Source organism: Helicoverpa zea, chromosome 7, assembly GCF_022581195.2.
Source record: "Helicoverpa zea isolate HzStark_Cry1AcR chromosome 7, ilHelZeax1.1, whole genome shotgun sequence".
Classification (NCBI taxonomy): Eukaryota; Metazoa; Arthropoda; class Insecta; order Lepidoptera; family Noctuidae; genus Helicoverpa; species Helicoverpa zea.
In genome coordinates this window covers 9,719,679-9,740,852 of record NC_061458.1, presented here as the reverse complement: position 1 = coordinate 9,740,852, position 21,174 = coordinate 9,719,679, and the positions used below count along the sequence as shown (strand labels likewise).

General features: G+C 37.5%; 1 protein-coding gene across 1 annotated transcript in view; it reads right to left on the bottom strand.

Moving 5' to 3' along the window:
- The window catches only part of LOC124632072 (disintegrin and metalloproteinase domain-containing protein 10), a 52,170-nt gene that overhangs the window by 2,781 nt on the left and 28,215 nt on the right, over nucleotides 1-21,174 (bottom strand). The window contains exons 5-15 of the mRNA XM_047166731.1: nucleotides 19,055-19,238; nucleotides 16,893-17,070; nucleotides 14,201-14,365; nucleotides 10,095-10,266; nucleotides 5,653-5,864; nucleotides 5,028-5,262; nucleotides 4,681-4,798; nucleotides 4,031-4,200; nucleotides 3,342-3,604; nucleotides 2,697-2,929; nucleotides 2,055-2,221 (exon numbers count right to left, since the gene is read on the bottom strand). Coding sequence (XP_047022687.1) covers nucleotides 2,055-2,221; nucleotides 2,697-2,929; nucleotides 3,342-3,604; nucleotides 4,031-4,200; nucleotides 4,681-4,798; nucleotides 5,028-5,262; nucleotides 5,653-5,864; nucleotides 10,095-10,266; nucleotides 14,201-14,365; nucleotides 16,893-17,070; nucleotides 19,055-19,238 — 2,097 coding nt within the window. The remainder of the gene's footprint in view (nucleotides 1-2,054; nucleotides 2,222-2,696; nucleotides 2,930-3,341; nucleotides 3,605-4,030; nucleotides 4,201-4,680; nucleotides 4,799-5,027; nucleotides 5,263-5,652; nucleotides 5,865-10,094; nucleotides 10,267-14,200; nucleotides 14,366-16,892; nucleotides 17,071-19,054; nucleotides 19,239-21,174) is intronic.

The following is a 21,174-nucleotide window of genomic DNA, read 5'->3' as shown; positions in this document are numbered from 1 at the left end:
TCCCAGCACCCTCAATAAGAAGTCTAAAGACTTACTTTAAACGTCATTTTAAAGCTTGTAACTGCCTTCAAATGTATGTGAAGTTTCATTAGCATCCTGTAAGTATTTTACAAGTTATGATGATATTCAGTTTTTCACGAGCACGGTCTTGATGCGCGCGGTGTTATTTGGCCACAGGATTGGATATATGAACTGAATGTTATCTCAATAATTAGTTATATAGATCAGGTGTATGTCAGTAAAATTTCAGCTCAGTACATTGGATAATTAATGAGATAATACGATTAAAGTCATTAGGAAGTGAATGACCGTGGTAACCCGACCAAGTTTAGGTGGTTACGAAAAAGCGAAAACGCAGAACATTATGGTACCTTCTAAAATATGTAGTATAGTGTTACAAATTTAGTACAGGCATGTACAAAAGTAAATAAAAACTAAGTACATGATTTTTTAAGATTTTTTACTGGCCGGTAAAATAATCATTTCAATTGAACTTTTAAAGTATTATTATACTTATTCTTAAAAACAATCACAGATAAAAATTACAAATGGTAATTTTGCTTTTTTTTAAATTTTCTATTATTTTTTACTCAAATTATAGATTTCAGTATGCACAGTACACAGTTACAGTTTTTATTTAAATATACACATATTGGAATGTGTAATGATCACAGACAATAAATAATATACAATGTTTTTTTCAGTTAACACTAAACTTACGTATGTCTTATTTAACAGTGTATATTTAACAGTGTACGCGTCTGTACCTAAATTGTAAGGTGTATTATACTAAACATTTCAAAAGATAGCATAATGTTCTGCGTTTTCGCTTTTTCGTAACCACCTAAACTTGGTCGGGTTACCACGGTCATTCACTTCCTAATGACTTTAATCGTATTATCTCATTAATTATCCAATGTACTGAGCTGAAATTTTACTGACATACACCTGATCTATATAACTAATTATTGAGATAACATTCAGTTCATATATCCAATCCTGTGGCCAAATAACACCGCGCGCATCAAGACCGTGCTCGTGAAAAACTGAATATCATCATAACTTGTAAAATACTTACAGGATGCTAATGAAACTTCACATACATTTGAAGGCAGTTACAAGCTTTAAAATGACGTTTAAAGTAAGTCTTTAGACTTCTTATTGAGGGTGCTGGGACCAATTGAAACGTTTTTCCATTTAATGAAATAACCTTTAAGATATGCATTATTTTGGTTTTATTATTGCCGAACAAATTTAAACTAATTCCTAGGAAGTCATGTACAAAATTTGATAAGAATCCGCTTAACCATTTCAAAGATCTAGCAAAACCGAAAACGTTACCCCAGCAAAATCTCGAATAACTTCGCAACCGAAGAAAGAACAAATACAAAATATCGCACAACATTTACAACTAATTTTATAGGTAATATTTATTTAAATATTCCCATCAGAAAGAAAAAGGTCTGGCTGGGGTAACGTTACTCCAGCAGGAAATGTTTTTGTGAAATAATTAAAAAACTATAAGCGCAACAAATTTAAAAATGTGCGCAACAATTACAGAAGCCGCACAACTAATTATCTATAAGATTAAAATGACCATTTTCGACAACATCTGGCCAGGGTAACGCACACATAAAAAAGCACCAAAAATACCGATTTTGAAGTTGAGGAAAGCAGCACATAGTTACTTTTCACACATAAAAGACACTCAACTGATGTATGTATTCCATTTTGGCTTTACTAGAAAATCATTCGATTGGTTTATGGCCTATGGTTATTATTCATAGGGGTGCGTCTACACGGTGCATATAGCTGGTCCAAGTTAACATGCATAAGTGACAAGAGCACACAGGTGGGTATTTTGCTTTGGTACACGCGCGAGTCGCTGGACCTGCACGTATTTAGAATGCATGTAACCTGCATGTGCCTCAACATGCGTAAGCTACTTGCACCATGCAGATGCACCCTAACAGTGATACTTAATCGTCTTTTAGGTAAATTCGAAGACTAATACAGCCAAAAACAAGCTCCCATATTGTAATAATGATACGTACCAAGGTCTCTATGCGCGTAGGTAAGCGGCGGCGCGTAGCCCTTGTGCGTCCGCGCGCGGCGGTGGCCCGGCCGCGGCGCCGCGCGGCCCGGCGAGCGCGCCGCGCCGCCCGCGTGACGCATGCGGCGGAGCGTGTTCATCGGACGACGCAGCGTCTCTGATAGCCGCCTGGAAGAAATATAAGTGTTATAATAGTTGATTATAAACATGCTGAAAATGACGTCTGACGTCCTTAACGCCATCAATATCTTGCCGGACAGTAGAAAAATACTGTTTATTATTCAAGCCCATTTTCACTGCCAATACGAACGTCCGGTTCTTTTAAAACTTGTAACAAAAACGATCAGTCAACTCACTTAAAAACTAATAACTTCTAGACGTCAGGATATCTTAACACATTATTCAATTTTAAAAAGAATAGAGGGGTTCCAAAGAAGGCATTTGAGAACGAAGCCGATAACGTACCTCGTCCCCCAAACATTCGCATTTTAGCGACACTACTTTCTTAGCGGATTGTCAGATATGACAACTCAGTTCGTAATTTTGTTCTCCACTTAATAAGCAGTTGCCTTAAGGACATTGACGTGTTTATCTTCGGTAAACTTGGGCCTCATTGAGCTTCAGATATTATTTTAATACATACCTAGCCGGCGGCCTCTTCGGGTTCGACGAAGGCGTATGAACCGCACAGCACTTGACAAACGCGCCCATACACACTATAAGCGCGACTCCCGCTAACAACACCGCCCACCACTGCTCCGTCACCCAGGCTTGCACAGTTTGTAACGTAGCTCGGTTTAGGAGGAGATTCTTGAGCCGAGCTAACGGACCTTCAGCGTCCACGGCACGGCACTTAAGGAATACGTCGCAGTAACCCTGGGTAAAAGATTGTAGCTGTTACTATTATAGTACCAAAATTCATTAATGTGTAATAACTTTGTGAAGTGAACTTTGTCAATAAATCTTTAGTCTGCGGAAAACGCCACTGTGTATATTATTTACAGTAGCTATACCACAGGAGCCGTTAGTCAAGTATAGGCTGTTGATTGATTTTGGCTTGGTTGATGAAAGTTTTGTTCCGTTGTTCTGCCAAGACAGGCAGCCGTGTCAGGATAAATCGAAAATGTTAGATGACATTGACTTAATAAATCATTTACAATATATGCAAATTATGGAGATACTTTATTCCGTAACTTATATAGCATTTAATCATTTTCTTAACCACGTAATAACGCACTCATTTTCGGATACCATAAGGAGAAACAAAGCGTGTATCATAAATATTCACCTGGAAATTATCACAAGGCGATCCAGGCCGCAAACTGATCCCTCCCGGCGGCAATCCGACTCTATGCGCGAAGTCCGCAGTGCTCTGACACGAGTCAGGCCGAGCGGACGTCTGACACGCCAGCTGGCACAACGCTCGCCTGTCCACTACTGCTGACACGCCGTCACCGAGCGAACGAGGGGCTGATGAGAGGAAACATTCTGACATGTTCCAAGCGAGACAGATCGAACCGCTGCATTCCCCGCCGAGGCATAGTTGGGTTCCTATGTACAAAATAATGGTGGACGTTAGGATTTGTGTACTCATTTGATCTTCCAATAATAAAAGACGTAATGTTGTCTTAAATATGTGGTGAAAACTAATCTTGTGATTATTATCCCCGCAGTATTAGAAAAGGACTCGGAAATAAAACCGACCCATGTTCTTTCCCGACCATTATAACTTCTTAATAATCCCGCAGCCTTGTTTTGTAAAACCCTTGGAATGATTAAGTTAAAGTCATAGATCCCACTACCATTTAATGGATTAGGAATGAGTGCCGGTGAGTCCAAAAGTTACCAACATTACGGGCCTGTAGAGGCTACGTATGTATCAAGAGCCGATATAGAAGTTGAGTAAAGCAGAATATACTTATTCATATATAAAGTCACTCAATTGCCAATCTATCTACTATTCTATATAGTACTGACCGTTATTGCACTTAGTGTGGTTCGGCATGGCTCGTGGCTCAGGACAAGCGGCGGAGTGTCCGGAGCAGAACGACGCGTGGCTACACTCGGACGCCTCGCGACACGTCTGGTTGCGAGCCGGAGGCACGAACTGACACGTGCCGCCGTGACAACAAGGACCTTGTGACGGACTGAAAGACAAAAATTTGAATTAATAAATGACACTAGAGATGGACGGACCAGCTGGCCAAGGTCACCGGGAAGCAGTGAAAGCGGGCTGTTGAACATCGATCAGTCTCAATTTGGGGGAGGCTCTTGTCCAGTAGTGGACGTCTTTTGGCTGACGGCGACGAATGTCTTGTTACTATAGAAATCATTTGCCTAACCTTTTACAACTATGTTGAAGTCGGCTTAAAGTCTAACCGGATGGAGATGAGTACATACGACTGACCCGGGCAACCAGAGGCAGCTTGATAATTTGGTAAGGCTTCTGACTACACAGAAAGACTACCAAAGATGTTCAAATGACAGCCAGCACCCACCAATTTAACGTGCCTTCCGAAACACGGAAGAACTCGTCATGACAAGATAAGCACCCACCCATAGGCCGACCGGGTGAAGCTTTCCTAAGCTTAGGATACTTATCAGTTTTATATTGGTTGTGAACATACCTGCATTGTGTGTTGGCTCTCCTGGCGCAACCGACAGCAGTTCGGTTCTTCTCTCGATCGTAATCGCTAACTTGTCTCGGATAACAACAGCGGTCTTTGCACTCGTTCTCATCGTAACCTGGAGAAAAACGTACATATATGTTTCATATCATCATATTTTAAGCGTATTACGATTACGCATACGATTTTGTATCTTGAATAAGTTGTTCGTTAATTCTTCAAAAAAGAAATAATGCTGTTGTTTCTCTCTTACTCTGAATCGGATATATATCGCTCGCTGAATCTGATCTTTTAAGATTCGGAGAAATAACTCAAGCACAAAAGCGATTTAAAAAAGTACAACTTACCACAGTCACACTCTTCCCCAAACTCCACAATCTTATTTCCGCAGAAAGTACCCTTAGTCTTATTGAGACAGTTGCGTTTCCGTCCGTCTCTCACGGCGTCTAGCACGGCACTGATGTTTCCTATGCTGCACGTTGAGAACCGGCTGTTGTTGGGCCGGTCGCCCGATGTGGCTGACGCGAACATTATGAAATTGCCTTGTTGCCCACCTGGACGGCAGTCTGAGGGGTAGTCGTGCTGGGGAAAAAATATTTGTTATTGGACATGTAAATACATAAGCACATACTTATTGATAAGGGACAATCTTCCTAGGAAGCTTGCTATTCAACGGATAATATACACTATATTAACTTCCGCAACGAAGCTGCAAAGCCTAAGGCTTTTAATACACCTCGGTCAATTAAGTTTCAAATGGCAAGCTGAAGTACCAACATTTAAAAGAGCAAACAGTCTAACAAGAAATCCAATTGTTATCTAGAGATCGATTATGCTGGGTCCAGTGCCTCTAATCATAGACTAATTAGTATATTAGTCTATGCTCTAATGAATGTTCTGAAATGTTTTTGGTGCTTAGGCACGATACACCAAGTGTTAACTCAAATGACATTAACACTAAGAAAAACTTACCGGTGAACCGAAGTTATGTCCGATCTCGTGAGCTAAGGTAAGCTGGCTGACTTTGGGCGGCACTCGACTGTTGTAGTTCACAAACGTGATGATGCCCGTGTTGAGAGAACGCTTGGTACTCTGGTATATACCGCCGATGGTCTCCGTGTATGTTTTGTACTTTTCGCATATGCCTCCAGATGCGCCGCTTGCACTCGCTACCCATGCTAAGCCTGAGAACGAAAAATATTCTTAAAATTAAGTGCTTGAAATTTTTTTGATGGCCATTCGACAAAATATACAGTGTAAGGAAATACTTCAAATAAATCTTTATCTTCCAGTAATATTTTAACAGAACCCGATCCAACTCATTATAAAACGTGGTCGTAAAAACTAATGTACCACTACATTTAGACCATTAGCATGGTTTAAACCTAGCATTAAAGCCATAACTCTTTAAAGAACCCGTTTTATAATAAGGCGGCAAGTCCCAACTAGCACACTAGTGGAAATAGCAGCCTATTTTGCAACTGTTACTTGTACAGTAGTGCTTAAGGGGTTCCGAAAGTAACTTTAAGTTCTACTATTGCTTCCGTAGCTGCTCATAGCTGTAAATATCACTTAAGGCAGCAGAAACTGAACCAAATGTCACTCTAGGTTTTACAAGAGATCATTCTACAACCCATTTGCAGCCTACATCTTTAAAAGAGAGTTCAAACAATTATGTTAAAGGTTAAAGCTGCTAAAAAGTTTCTATTGCCGCTGATGTACGCGTTAGAACTGCATAAAGACTCAAATTGTAGACTACTAATCTAATTGTAGATTCTAGTTGTATAAAAGATATATTTATCACTTTTCTGCCACTAAAGGTTCCATTGCAGAAGTGATTTGTTCTTTTGTGCAGACTTAAGTAGGAATTTGATCCTCTGTTCTACTTATAGCCGCATTAAGGCTCCACAATAGAAGCAGGAGGTTAATAGACATTGCCTGCTCATTTGGATACATTCTGTTATTTTATTCACAAACACAAGCAAGGGTCCCGTAGATTTTGTTTTCTCAATTAATAACGAATCAGTTACAGAGGAAAAATAATGTTTGTTTTGAAGTAAAAAAAAACTTATAACAGAAAATATGTATTTATTCAAGAATATAAAAAAAAAATCAGTAGCTCCATTTATTTACTCTCAAGTATAGTGAAACACTCCGTTTTTCCCATTTAGATGGACAGACGCAAAGTTCTTGTTTATTTTGTTGTGCATTATAAGTTTGAATTATTTTGAACGGTACTTTGAAAACAAGGTAGTAATTAAGTGTTAAACAATTAAGAATAATATATCATCGTATTATAGAGTTTCCAACGACTTCTACGGATCTCTAAACAAGTAGCCATTAATAGTGTGGTTTGATATCTGCAGTATCACAGTGCAGACTTGAACTGCAATAGAGGTACAAATATTACTTGGACCTTCAGAAGAGTGAAACTTAGCGCTATGACGCGCAGAGAGGAGATTTTAAGGTTGAAGTTGCAACTTAAAGCTGCTTTCAATGGACGCCATGTTTTTAGATAATTATTTATTAGTAATCGAGAAAGGACAATGGGCACAAATATATGGGACCTGGTATACCCCACCAATAGCGATGTCATACATATCATTGGATAGGCCTTTTTATGTTGAACAACATTTACTATGACAGCTTTGCTGAAATGTTTGTCCGTTCTGAGATATAGATCAAGAACTGAGCAAAAGTTAAACTAAAGTTAACTTAATAATCTATTGATATCTCAAGTTTTTAGAGGAAAAACTACGTTCCACTAAGTGTAAGTCTCCTGAGTCCTACCTGCTGTGCCCGTTAGGGTCCATAATTGTTACTATTATTTAGCATTTCAACCTTATACTGTACCAACTGGATATTGGGCATAATGATAAACCCCACCAATAACAAAGTCATACATATCGATGGATAGGTCTTTTTAACTGGAACAACATTTACTATGACAGCTTTGTTCTATTGTTTGTCCGTTCTGAGATATAGATAAAATACAAACTTAAAATTAATGCAGATTAAGTGTTTATAGGAAAATCTATGTACATATGTCTTCGATGTACTAAGTACCTGCTGTGAGTCTGCATTTGTTACTATATTTAGCAGTTCCACCTTACCTATACTGTACATTGCGGAATGAAATAGACGATACGAATATAAGAATAATATGGACATTTCGTTCATACGTTACTTTGTACATTAAAATAATTCAATATGATCTTATTAGCCTTTTCCCAGCTATCTTGCGGTCGACTTCCAGTCTAACCGGATGTAATTGCCTATCTGACCTCCTCAACCCAGCTACCCGGGCAATTCAATACTTCTTGGTTAGACTGGTGTCAGACTTACTAAATTATGACTACCCGCAATGACAGCCGAGGATGTTCAATGACAGCCGGAATCTATAGCTTAACGTGCCATCCGAAACACAGTCAATAGCATCTAAGATATACTTAGAAAGTATACAAACTTAGAAAAGTTGCATTGATACTTGCCTGACCTGGAATCGAACCCGCGCACTTGAGAGGTTGGTTCTTTACCGACAAGGCCACCACGACTTACATAATCATCCTCCGAGCCTTTTCCCAATCATGTTGGGGTCGGCTTCCAGTCTAACCGGATTCAGCTGAGTACCAGTGCTTTACAAGAAGCGACTGCCTATCTGACCTCCTCAACCCAGTTACCCGGGCAACCCGATACCCCTTGGTTAGACTGGTGTCAGACTTACTGGCTTCTGACTACCCGTAACGACTACCAAGGATGTTCTATGACAGCCGGGACCTACAGTTTGACGTGCCATCCGAAACACAGTCAATGGTATCTTTTTTTTTTAACGACGTCAACCCCGCTGTGGGCTAGCAGCGGTGAGGAAGTGTCAGACTCTTACTGACTAAAAACCGTCGTGTTCCGTCATAGGCCTTTTATGTACCAGGACCGCGGTATCTCTTTCGAACAACCCGCAGCCCCGGCAGGCCTTGGCCCTACTGGGCCCCGCTGGGAGTCAATGGTATCTAAGATATACTTAGAAAGTACATACAAACTTAGAAAAGTTGCATTGGTACTTGCCTGACCTGGGATCGAACCCGCGCCCTCATACTTGACAGGTTGGTCCTTTACACACTAGGCGACCACGACTTACATAATGATTATAAAAAAAATAAGAAAAGAAAGACAGTGTTGATTAGCATTGTTTTTTAGCCATATCTCAGAACGGACAAACAATAGAACAAAGCTGTCATAGTAAATGTTGTTCCAGTTAAAAAGACCTATCCATCGATAAGTATGACTTTGTTATTGGTGGGGTTTATCATTATGCCCAATATCCAGTTGGTACAGTATAAGGTTGAAAAGCTAAATAATAATAACAATTATGGACCCCAACGGGCACAGCAGGTAGGACTCAGGAGACTTACACTTAGTGGAACTTAGTTTTTCCTCTAAAAACTTGAGATATCAATAGATTATTAAGTTAACTTTAGTTTAACTTTTGCTCAGTTTTTGATCTATATCTCAGAACGGACAAACATTTCAGCAAAGCTGTCATAGTAAATGTTGTTCTACATAAAAAGGCCTATCCAATGATATGTATGACATCGCTATTGGCGGGGTATACCAATCTGCCCAATGTCCTTTATAGGTTTTTATCGCATTTGTAGTAAAATATATCTAAATATCGAATAAGCAACCTACTAAAAACGAATGTAGTCCAGTATGTAATTTCAATATCGTGTAGGTATGTGATACAAAAATATTTATATAATAATAATTTATATATTCTACGATATCTGAGGTAATTATTGAGGTGCGTTAAAAATACTTCAACAATATCAAATAGATTCACGATAAACTGATCTGCGTTTGTAGCTACTTACCATATAATACAAAATATAGCTCAAAAACACTTACCTTCACTTAATATTTATTTGTATTCAGTAATGTCTGACTCAGGAACAACAAATATATTTTATAAAAGAGAGACAAGGTGAACGATCAGTGAAGTTTTCTTCATTCAGCTAAATTTGTCATTCATTCAATCATCGCCATAAGAGCTTTAGTATGGTGTTAATTATTAGTTGCCGCTCCTGTATCGCTTTTATGCCTCTACTATGAAGTTCTAATGGAACTATAGACTGCAAAAAGTTGTACCCCTTTGGCTGCAAAGCTGCTGCATAAGGTCTGTAGAGCACGCTCTGGCGCTTAAGCTTGGCACCTTTAGTAACAATCGGATTGGCTCTAAAGCTCTTAAGCAACAGTTTTGTGCTACTTGGGGTGTTACTGCTATGGTAACAGAAATGTGTACATGTCTTAAACAAGACTGGCCAAAAACTAAGATCGCTCAAAGACAACCAGATCTTGATACAAAGTTAAGGAGGAACTTTTGCCTGCTAAATTACCCATTATAATGCAATATTCCTTACCCAGCGTGCCTCCAGTGAAGTCCCTGTACGTGAACACATACGCCAGACAGAAGTCCTCGTGGTTGCCGAGCGAGTGCAAGTTCAGGAAGTTGGACACGTCAATGTTCTCCAAGCAGAACTGGTTCGTCTCGCTGCCGAACTCGTGCCCTTTGCACATTGAGTCGTCGTCGATCTGTGTACAAGATTTTATTGCTTTAGGTACCTAATTGTTTAATCACCTTAATGTAGTTTTAAGACAATAAGGGAAAACCAAAATGAAGGTATTAAGAAGTTCAGAAGCGGTTCGTGAGCACCTATAAATAGGTCTAAATATATTTAAACCTTTGGCTTTGAGGCGTTTTTCCATCACTGTACTAAAACAAAAAGCAGAAGTTTGTAGGTGTGTGTATGTTTGTTACTTCTTCATCTTGAAACCACACCACTCATGAAACTTGCTCGTAATATAGGTTACACCCGAGAATAGCATATAGACAATTTTTTTACCAGGTGCGGGAGGTAATTCCATAACTAGATCCTCCACTGTGGCGTTTTGAAGAGGTAGTGCATGCGAGTTGCGTGCGTGACACAAGCGTGTCAATTTTAATTGTGTCTAGAGACAGTTAAAGACAAAAGACAGTTATGTTTCCACTTTGCTATAATTGTTCGTAATATTGTCATTGGACAAAAACTAATATTAATCACCATTAATAGTTTATTTCGAACGTTATTTACCTTGTAAACCTCAAGTCATCATTAGCAACATAATTTCATGAGCTATAACAGGAACATTTTTGTTGCTACCGCTCATAATACATAGCAACATTTGTAGTTACAAATTACGCATGTTAAAAATAATTTATGTATATGCCTAGTCACTATTATAATGTTTAAGTTTAAACGTTTAAGTAGGCACAGATACGATTTCATGAGGGTAATTCCAATTTGTAACAGCATAATGAAATCACAAAATTCCTTGTATTGTATTTATTTATAAGTTAAAATAAGTTTAAATAAATAAAATATTAACACCCATATAAAATAAATAAAACAATTTAAACCACAAAAGTTTGTTTCATTATTGGTTCTATTTTTATCTATAGGTTTAAATAAATAAAATATTTACACCAGTAAATAAATGAAAATTTATATGTATGAAAATTTATATGTATAGTTGGTATTCAAGCATTATTTTGTTATCATGAATTTAAAACTGAGTCTAATTATGTAGAACTAGCTTTTGCCCGCGACTTCGTTCGCGTGGAATAGTGACTTCCGGCAGATTTTTGGTTTATACTCCGTTAGAGCATTTTCTTTGTAGTAAAACTTTTATTATATTAATATTAATTTTTTTACACCTTTTTACTGTTTATTTACATTTTTCTGATGGATTTTCCGATGAATTAAAACAATAACATGAACCGAACACGTGTAATGACACCATTGCGCGATTAACGCCATCTATCTACGGAGCATAGGAACAGCTCGACATTTGACCAATAGATGGCACTGTATGTCCGTAATAAATTTTATTTTTTATTTTTATTTTTTGTAATAAAAACTATCCTATGTCCTTTCTCAAGTTTCAAACTATGTCTGTACCAAATTTCACACAAATCGGTTCAGTAGTTTAGGCGTGAAGAAAAGACAGACAGACAGACAGACAGAAAGACAGACAGACAGACAGACAGACAGAGTTACTTTCGCATTTATAATATTAGTCCGGATGTATAATTTGAATAGTTCATTGTATTATAATTAACTGCATTTATGTCGTAGACTTCATAAGCACCAATTACTGGCTTAAGAGGTTAAGCATAAAAAAATTAACAATTTGTGTTCTGAACTTAAGGGTGCGTCTACTACACGGTGCATGTAGCAAGTCAACAGGCGCAAGTGACAAGAGCACGCGGGTGGGTATTTTGCTTTAGCACATGCGCGAGGCGCACGTTTTTAAACTGCATGTAACCTGCGCATGTGCCACAACATGCGCAAGCTACTCGCACGGTGTATACGCACCCTAAAGGTACGATAACTACACGTTCATCTGTGAACCGTTACTAAAACATCAGGCGATAACATTCGTCACGATTTTCTCTGTTTCCAATCAAATTTCTCGCTTGATTAAACAAATGAGTCATACATAACATATGGTCATACGATATCGGATATTACAGCTTACGTAGACTCTTATAAGGTACTTAGGACGGAGAGATTGAGAAAAATACATCATGAGCCTCACGTCATTGACCACGGGGCCTATTACGTAGGTTATTTCGCTTAAATTACGTCCCTAGAAATATGTTAGTCGATAAAATTTCTCTATTAGTGTCTGTTGGACCGAAAGGTAGGCATCATAAACCTAATAACAAAACGTGGTCCTAAAAAGTACCGAGTTTAGAACTAGGTTTATAACAATAACTTTGCTAAAGATGGAATGTATTTTAATAGGTGGTTGCACTTACAAAGTGCCAACCTCAACATCTCATTAAATTTAAACAAATATTGTGAGCAGGCGTTTCCAAAAAATAATATAAATTGGGTTGTTATTTTCCTGCTTTTAAACAATACCTAGGCCTCTTGGAAAGGCGAGCGAAACAGGAAATCAGACTTGTGATCTGACCACATCCGAAATGAGCCACCATGCGGTTGGGTTTGTTAGCAATTTTGTGATAAGATATTTTTACCCGGCCTATCGAATGTCGAACGAAAACTAAAGATCATATGACTCTGTAGCTGCGTGAGTGACAATAAACTTTACACTCTGAATTTCAGACAAAAACTACTGCATTCAATAGTATTGCATAATAACCCAATCTTGATTTAAAAATTGTGCCTAGGTTTAATTTGTGTAAAATGAACATGATTTGCCAAGTCAGACAGAATTCTTTCGTCAAATCACCTATATATTATTTAATATTATAGTTCGGCCGTTCAGAGAATGCGTTCCTGACACCTGTCAGTTAGTCACGACTAGTGATGGGCACAACATAACACTGAGTTCGTTACCGTTCCTTCAAAATGAACCGCCGCATTATTTTAAGATTATTTTCGTTTTAAATTGGCGGAATCATTTGTTTTATATTTTAGTTATTTAAGTGGAAACCAAAAAAAGGTAATATTCATATAATAAAATTGTTTTATTTATTCTTTGTTACAAGTACATTGAATTGAATGTGCGAACAGAATATTAATCAGACTCCGATTTGCTTGAGGAGGTGGTGTCTTCATCATCATCTTCGCCTACATGTATAATTATATTATTATCAATAACAGAATCAATCCTGATATCTCGGTCTAACAAAAGCCGGGTAATCAAATAAAAACAGATCGAAAACACTTGAAAAACGTGGTCTATGCGCACGAAACGACAACGGACGACTGTTTTAGCGTCACAAAATGGCGGCCCATAACGCCATTTGGGGTTACCATTTTTAATCTAAGTATAAAAATGCGGTTTGGTCATAGTTTTATTTTTATATTTCATAAACGTTATAATTAAGTCTTATAGTCCATTATTTTCCAATTCTTAAAAAGAAAATCAAAACGTATTATTTTATATTATAACTGTATAAGAACAGATTACGATACTTGCCTGTTATTTTTAGCACAGCACTACAAAATATAAACCGCTGACATAACCTTGTAATAGCGCAGTATAGATTTAGAAAAATATTGTTTACCAAGTTATTTGACACTCAGTTTGGCACAAAATTATAACATTCATTGATTATTGATATAATAATGTTGTTTTAAATTTATTTCATCAATTGTTAAAACGGTAAACAATCAGCAAAAAATTTTTATCGTAACTGCAACGCCATTACAAAGTTACGTCGTCAGTTCAATCGCGATGTGTCAGGAACGCATTCTCTGAACGGCCGAACTATACATATGTTTTTTGGGAGTAGGTTCATCAAAGACTACCACTATGTGGGGAATGGCAGGAAGTCAGATTCTTACTGAATTTTACCCACCTATGTTCCTTCTAAAGCTCTTTGACTATCGAATGGTCCTTAAGCAACCTGCATTGAGGATCTCAGATTGATTTGGACTCTTAACTACCATGACTTATATGACATGTGTAGCCTACACAGTACACATATCGTAAATAAGGAATGACCACAAACCTTAATCCTCTGCACTTCAAACTTGATGTTCCTGTGCTCCAGTCGTCCGTCGAACTTGGTGTAACTGTAGATATAGTTGACGGCGGTCACGTGGTGGGAAATGAGAGAAAGGATCTCCTCTCGAGTCTTCATGTCCACCTCGCTTTTCTTGCTCGGATCCCGATGCTGGAAAGAGAAAAAAATAAGATATTTACATCTCTTTTTCATTATAACTCTCACAAAACAGGCCTGATAGGGGGAGATTGCCAATGAAATAAGCTGGCTCTTAGAACTCAATTGGTATTTTTTTATTCTTATGTATTTACTGTGTACATAAATTGTTAAATAAATAAATATTTAGGAGTACTTTAATATGGAATTTTATTACAGGTTTTTCCATAAGAATAAAATAGGTAACATTAACACCAAATAAGTTATTGTAACCCGGTCTGGGTTTGTTTTCATGTTATTCTAAGTACAGATAAACATGAATGAATCATTAACTTACAAAATATTAACTCATTGATAAAATGTATTGTAGTATATGTAAATAACATGATGTAAATCATAAATTGACAATGTAAGAGGAAATATGACAAAAAAATGCGAGTAACGTGAACAAAACAAAGAAACAATTGAACGTATGTTGTAGTTTACATTCGCAATTGGCGCTAAACATTTTTTCATCAACGTTCATTGGTGTCAATGAGGTCACGTCAGCGTATGTTGGTCTCGAGTTAACTAACACTATATTTGTCTTACATGTTTTCTTTTACAATATCACATAACATTTATTTATTTAGGGACGATCTTTCAATCACAAGACAAATTTTATCTGAAGAATATGTTTGGCCATAATTCACACTTAAAAACAATGGTGCTCAACGGAATCCGGTGAGACTGGAAGCCGACCCCAACATAATTGGGAAAAAGGCTCGGGAGATGATAATTAGTCCTCAGATATAAATTAACAGACGGAAAAACCGGCGCTTAGAAGTTTAAAAAAATATCCACAATTATGTGTCCCACCTAATTGAGAAACAATTCACATTGGCTACTTTCCAGCAACATCTTGTATCAACGATTTTCGTTGACATTAACATACTTAAAATCCATCGCGTAATACGGACGGAAAACTAATGATGACTTACGTCCGGGAATCCCTCCCTAGCGCGTCATCATATTATTATTAGCGGCCAGTAGGTCTATCTGATTGTGCACAGAGTTCGGTTCGCGACCATAGAGTACATTCTAATATTGGTTGGTGACTGTCGCGAGAGGACAAGACCGTGATTTGATGTCTGTTTAGTATGTTAAAACGAATCATACTAAGACCTAATGCTATGTTAATGAACTTAGAATTTTGTGTTTGACCTTTCCCAGAAAAATGTAAGCTGACTATAAGCAGCATTGTCGCGCTTCTAGGAAGTATCGCGCCGCAAACGTGTTTTCATGAACATCAGAAATGAAGTATAAGTTTACAATATCATCATCATGATTGAGGTGCCATAGAACAACCACTTCAAGAAGGGTAATAGCTGGTCGAAAGCAGCCTCCGTCCAGCACCAACCGTCAGATCATCCGACTAATAGGGTATAGGGTACATGCATTTTTGAAATATATCTTAAATAAATTCTTTAGTCTTAATATATCTCTAAAAAATTAAAAATATTTTTTTTTCTTACGTTATGTACGAATATAAATTAATTGTTTTATCATAATTTCAAATTTCGCGCGTATTTCGCGAAAACGCGGCACACAACGGACGCCATGATTGTTTTTTGGTCATGACGTCATTACGTTAGTAAACAAACTACAGCTGTCAGTAATACATATTTTGATATGTATTGAAAATTTTAATAATGAGTAATTATGCTCCGTATCGTTGGTGTGTTGTTTCTGAATGTGAGACTAGTGTAAAAACACCAGACAAATTATGGATTCAAGTACCAGTGGATATAAATATGAGAAACACTTGGTTAAAAGTTGCGAGACGAGATCCCGGACTGTTATCAGATAAATCTCGTTTATACTTTTGTGAAGATCACTTTGATGTAAGTAACTGTATTATAGTTCGGCCATTCAGAGAATGCGTTCCTGACACGTCGCGATTGAACTGACGACGTAACTTTGCAATGGCGTTGCAGTTACGATAAAAATATTTTTGCTGGTTGTTTACCGTTTTAACAATTGAGGAGCATTAAAACAACATTATTATATCAATAATCAATGAATGTAGTTACGTCGTCAGTTCAATCGCGACGTGTCAGGAACGCATTCTCTGAATGGCCGAACTATAACATTACCTATCTAATGAAATATACTCTTTAATGATAGGTTAACTACTTCAAGAATAAATACTTTGGGAAATGTGGATAATATTTAGAGGTTATACACTTTTGTTTACTACCGTAATGACGTCATTAGCATGGCGGCGACATTTCGTAGTGTTCAAAGACAGATAAAAAAACCTAAAAACTTTAAACTGCAATAAAAAATATATTTAGGTACCTTACGAAGTGAAACTAACATTTCCCGATTGCTTTTCCTCTAAACAATCATTGTAATACACTTTTAATTTTTTTCTCATCTAGACTAAAATACCCTATTCCGTTGGTAGCTGTCCTACGTTTGCCAGTCTCAAGAACCTTTCGGCCTTTACGCTAGTTACGCTTTGCGCGGATTACGCTTATTCTATAAATAGGAAACTTACATCAGGAAATCCCTCTCTAACATGCCGCCATATTAACGGGTCTGTCTGTATGTAGAGCGAGCAGGCGTTGCGATTGTCGAAGTTGTCGCGTTTGTCGGACGTGTCGCGTCGCGAGCGCGTGTGCTCGCCTGTGTTCGCTGCGCGCGAGTACTTGTTGTAATGGTGTACATCCCAGTATCTGAAACAATCATACAATTATAAGAATATATAAGTTTATCTCAGGCAATATCTGTCATTTGCAGTGTAAGGAGTATGTAGCAGCAAGCACCCCTGACTCTTTACGTACTTACTGTACTCTATGATTTTCTTTGGCCTCACTGGGAAATATCCGTTGTTCATCCATATTCAACAAACTCTTCCTCTTACTCATGCCTTATCTTTTGTAAATTCCCAAGAAAAATACAATAGTATATTACTATTGTATTTACTGCCAAAAAGTTATCTTTGAAAAAAAAAAAGCAGACTTGGAAGGTTATGTTATTATACAAAGAAATCTTAAAGCATATACATATCTACATGGTCCGGTCGTTCGCATTGTGCAAAATAGGGACGACCTATAAAATGACTGATGTGCACACACCTTTAAAGACAGGTGAGCTAAGTTGCAATCCAACGAATGCCTCTTTGTAAGGTCACTTTAGAATTGTTCACAACACTAATTTATTCTATAGATACTTATTTTCGATTAACACAACATTTGTGACAATCCATTTTCGAGTATAACCCATTGACCTATAACAAAACCGGTAACAACACTAAATAATAATCTCTATTTGGAATAAACCACTTCGATTACGATCTAAGTACAAATAGCACTTAATTGGGCGTGGTTCAACTAGTTTTTTTTCTTTTTTTTTTTTTGCTCCAGCTACGGCCCACGTGTAGCATGTGGGTAATAAAAAAGGTTTTAAACTTTTTGTTGTTGTAGGGGCACACAAATAATGTGTCAGAGGCGGGCCTGCATCACAATTTATGTTGTTTACAGTCATTCTAAACAATTTCATTTTGGGGTTGGCTTGCTCTTGCTAGTTTGTATTTTTCGTTCTGTAAGATAGGGGTTGTTTAAAATGTTAAGTATTTTAGTCTGGCAATAATCAAGATTTTATACAAATTATTTATCATAGTAATAAAACGATTTGGAGTTTGGTACTGTTATGTACTTACGCTACGCTATCGCTGCAATAGAAAAAAAGTGAATGTATAATTTGATATTAATTATCAGAAGAAAGGAATTTGATTAATGATGCATGTGTTAAAGTTTATTTGGGACAAATCAACTAGTCACCGTCAAGAGATGCTTCTTATACAATTCATCATCATCATATACTAAACGGTACACAGGGTTCAAGTTATTATTGACCTCTCCTAAATGAATTAAATAAAAAAATGGACAAAGTTAATTCTAACTTCATCCTTTTAATTTCATTTCTAAAATATGCTTTATAAATATTTTAAGTCTCTAGAACAAAGGGCTAAACTTAGAAGAAACAACTTTGATAAAAGAGCTCTAACTTTATAGAATGAGTTTATTGTTAAACTAACGTCTAGCCAAAAAGCTAGTAATAAATTAAACGGTCGTAATTCTACACTCTACCAGAACAACCCGCACCTTAAAAGCACTAGGAACTGTATGAATGACTAGAAACTAGAAATTATAAAACACTACTGTTTCCTGTAATTTCGCCAATACAGTGACGGAATTGTCGGTCGCGCTCAAATAACAAATAATTCTCCAGTTTTCTTCAACCTATCTTTAAGAAATATCATAAATCTGAAAGAGAAAACTTTCACATTTACAACCATTACATTTATAGTAAAGTTTAATTACAGATGTTATAGAGAAAAATATTAGCCGACATAACATCTAATTTCCTTCCCGGATTACATAACCCGTGTGCCAATTTCATCGTCAAATCTGTTTGGAACCACTCATGCAAACGTGACAGACAGGAAAAGGATTTGTTTATTGACTGTATTCGCTTCTGTACTCAGTTCTAGGTCATTGACCTATAATAGCCTGAGGTATGAGAACATTTACCTATTATAAGTCGTATCATTTTGACATTAAGCTCCATTTACAAGTGATTTCAAATTCCTATCTTTAGTATGCTTAACAAAAGATAGATAGAAAATTGAGATCGGGGGGAAAATGATGTAGTTACCTGGGCTCGTCGTCTCGTAAGCTGTTGGGATGTGGTGGTGGGGAGGCTGGGGCATGATGGCCGTGCGTGGTCGGTGTCGGTCCAGGAGCTGGCGACGTCTGCGGCTCATCGTCGACGCCCGAGTTCTGGATGCGCTCCATCCATTGCACCACTTCGTCTGTGATGCCGCAACCGCCTACGTGACCTGTTGCAAAGAAATGGGCTTCAATGTATAAAACTGCGGAATTTATAACTACGCATAGCATAGCATAGTCACAATTAATATCAAAGTTAAGATGAATAATAAGAAGCGAAATCATCAAAAAAGCCTCGGGGATACGTTGAGGTACCAGATTTTACAACAAAGTTGAAATCCAATTTCCAATTTATATGCTCGAACACAGTCTGACCAAATCAAAGAAAATGAGTGGGAGTCGAAATGCTCTAAATCTTTTATTATACCATTATCATTTTGGAGGCCACAAAATGTTGTTTACTGAAGATAGACATGAATCTAATGACTTGCAAAACAAGCCGCAGAAGATAAAACTTTACCATAACGGGGACCATCCCACGCTCCGGTTTTAGGTTCGGGAATACGATACTAGATCAGCGATTTATGCATTCAGAATTCAGCCTAGTTTCCCGTGCTCTGCCTTATGCTATCCTCCTGTGTCAGTCTCGTATATTTCCGTTTACATTAGCAATGTTTACAACGTCACCATCTTGCTATTGTGCAGGAGATCTGACAGCTGTTGTCAGTCCGCCGCCATGCGACATTGCAAAACGCAAATTACAACATGTTTTGAAATAACGCCTATGCGTGAGTCAGTCTTCTGCACACTGAACAATTCTTTTTTTTTGCAATCCTAAAAATACTTTGTTAAATGACCTTTTAGCAAAAAAGGTAACGTTTTAGAGTAACAAAAAATAAATTGACACTTCGTGGCGGAAAGATTTCCACGCTAGACCATGGGCCATTACATCAAGCACATAGTCGCAACTCCGCGCCGTACGTGTCTCGAATACGATAGGTCAATTTATCGAGATTTATAATCCAGATCAGTCGTAGCCATTGAGAAAAAAAATCCACGTGTCGATTTAGGAGTTGAAAGAACATCATCAATATAAGGACGGTAGTGTTTCTCTGTGGCACAATGCTGGAATATTCCAAGAGGTGTACATGATATTTTAAATTATTCATGCTAAATCCCAAGTTTTGCCGTCGGAGTTGGGAAGAAAAATACATAGCGGACACCGTCTCGGGCCGCTCGTGGTGAAATAAATACCAAACGCTGACACCAAACTCTTTTCTATAGCGCTATTCTGAGATTTATTTATCAACCGAGTTCCCGTTAGATTTATAACCCTAATATATATTAATCTCTTTGTTTTTTCCTCTCTTGCCGAGACGTATGTAATTACCAACCTTTGTAACGACTGTTAGGTAGGTAACTTTTTGCAATCTGCATATGGCCTGGTTCTGTTAGTTCATATAATAAGCTAGTGGTATTAAATTATAGTTATAAACATTTTAAATGGAAGCACTTAGAACATCCACAATAAATTCAATGATTAAAGTGAAACATTGTGACTGCCATTCTGTTTTCTGTCCCCAGAATAAATCTAAACTGCAGCATTGAATAGGAAAACCATAACGACGCATGCAAAAGTACAATGAGAGCGAAAAAGCGCAGTTTTAAAATTAAAAAGTGCTGAATAGTCGAGTTTTTTTTTTCAGCTCGTGTGTCGTGTTAGAGCACATTGGCGTTTCGCATCCGGGCGGGCTGCATTTTAACGAACCTCCTGTGCGCGGGTGCGCCGCGCCAGCCAGATAACGGAAATTACCGCCTGCTGGCGAACATCGCAAAGTTAATGCCTACCGAGCAATACAAAATCATATTTACCCGCACAATCTAGACGCACGTTTCATAAACATTGTGTGACTACAATTTGTGGTAGACCTAATAAGTGTTAGCTAATCTGAGATGAAAGTAAATATGTACATTTCATTTCACATTTATTTTAGGTTGTCACAAAAATCTGAGAACGTTTTTTTGACTCATTGATACTCATGTGTGAAATAACATTAATTACCCCTATACTAATGGTACTGGACCAAAAGCCGATAAGTTGTTTTT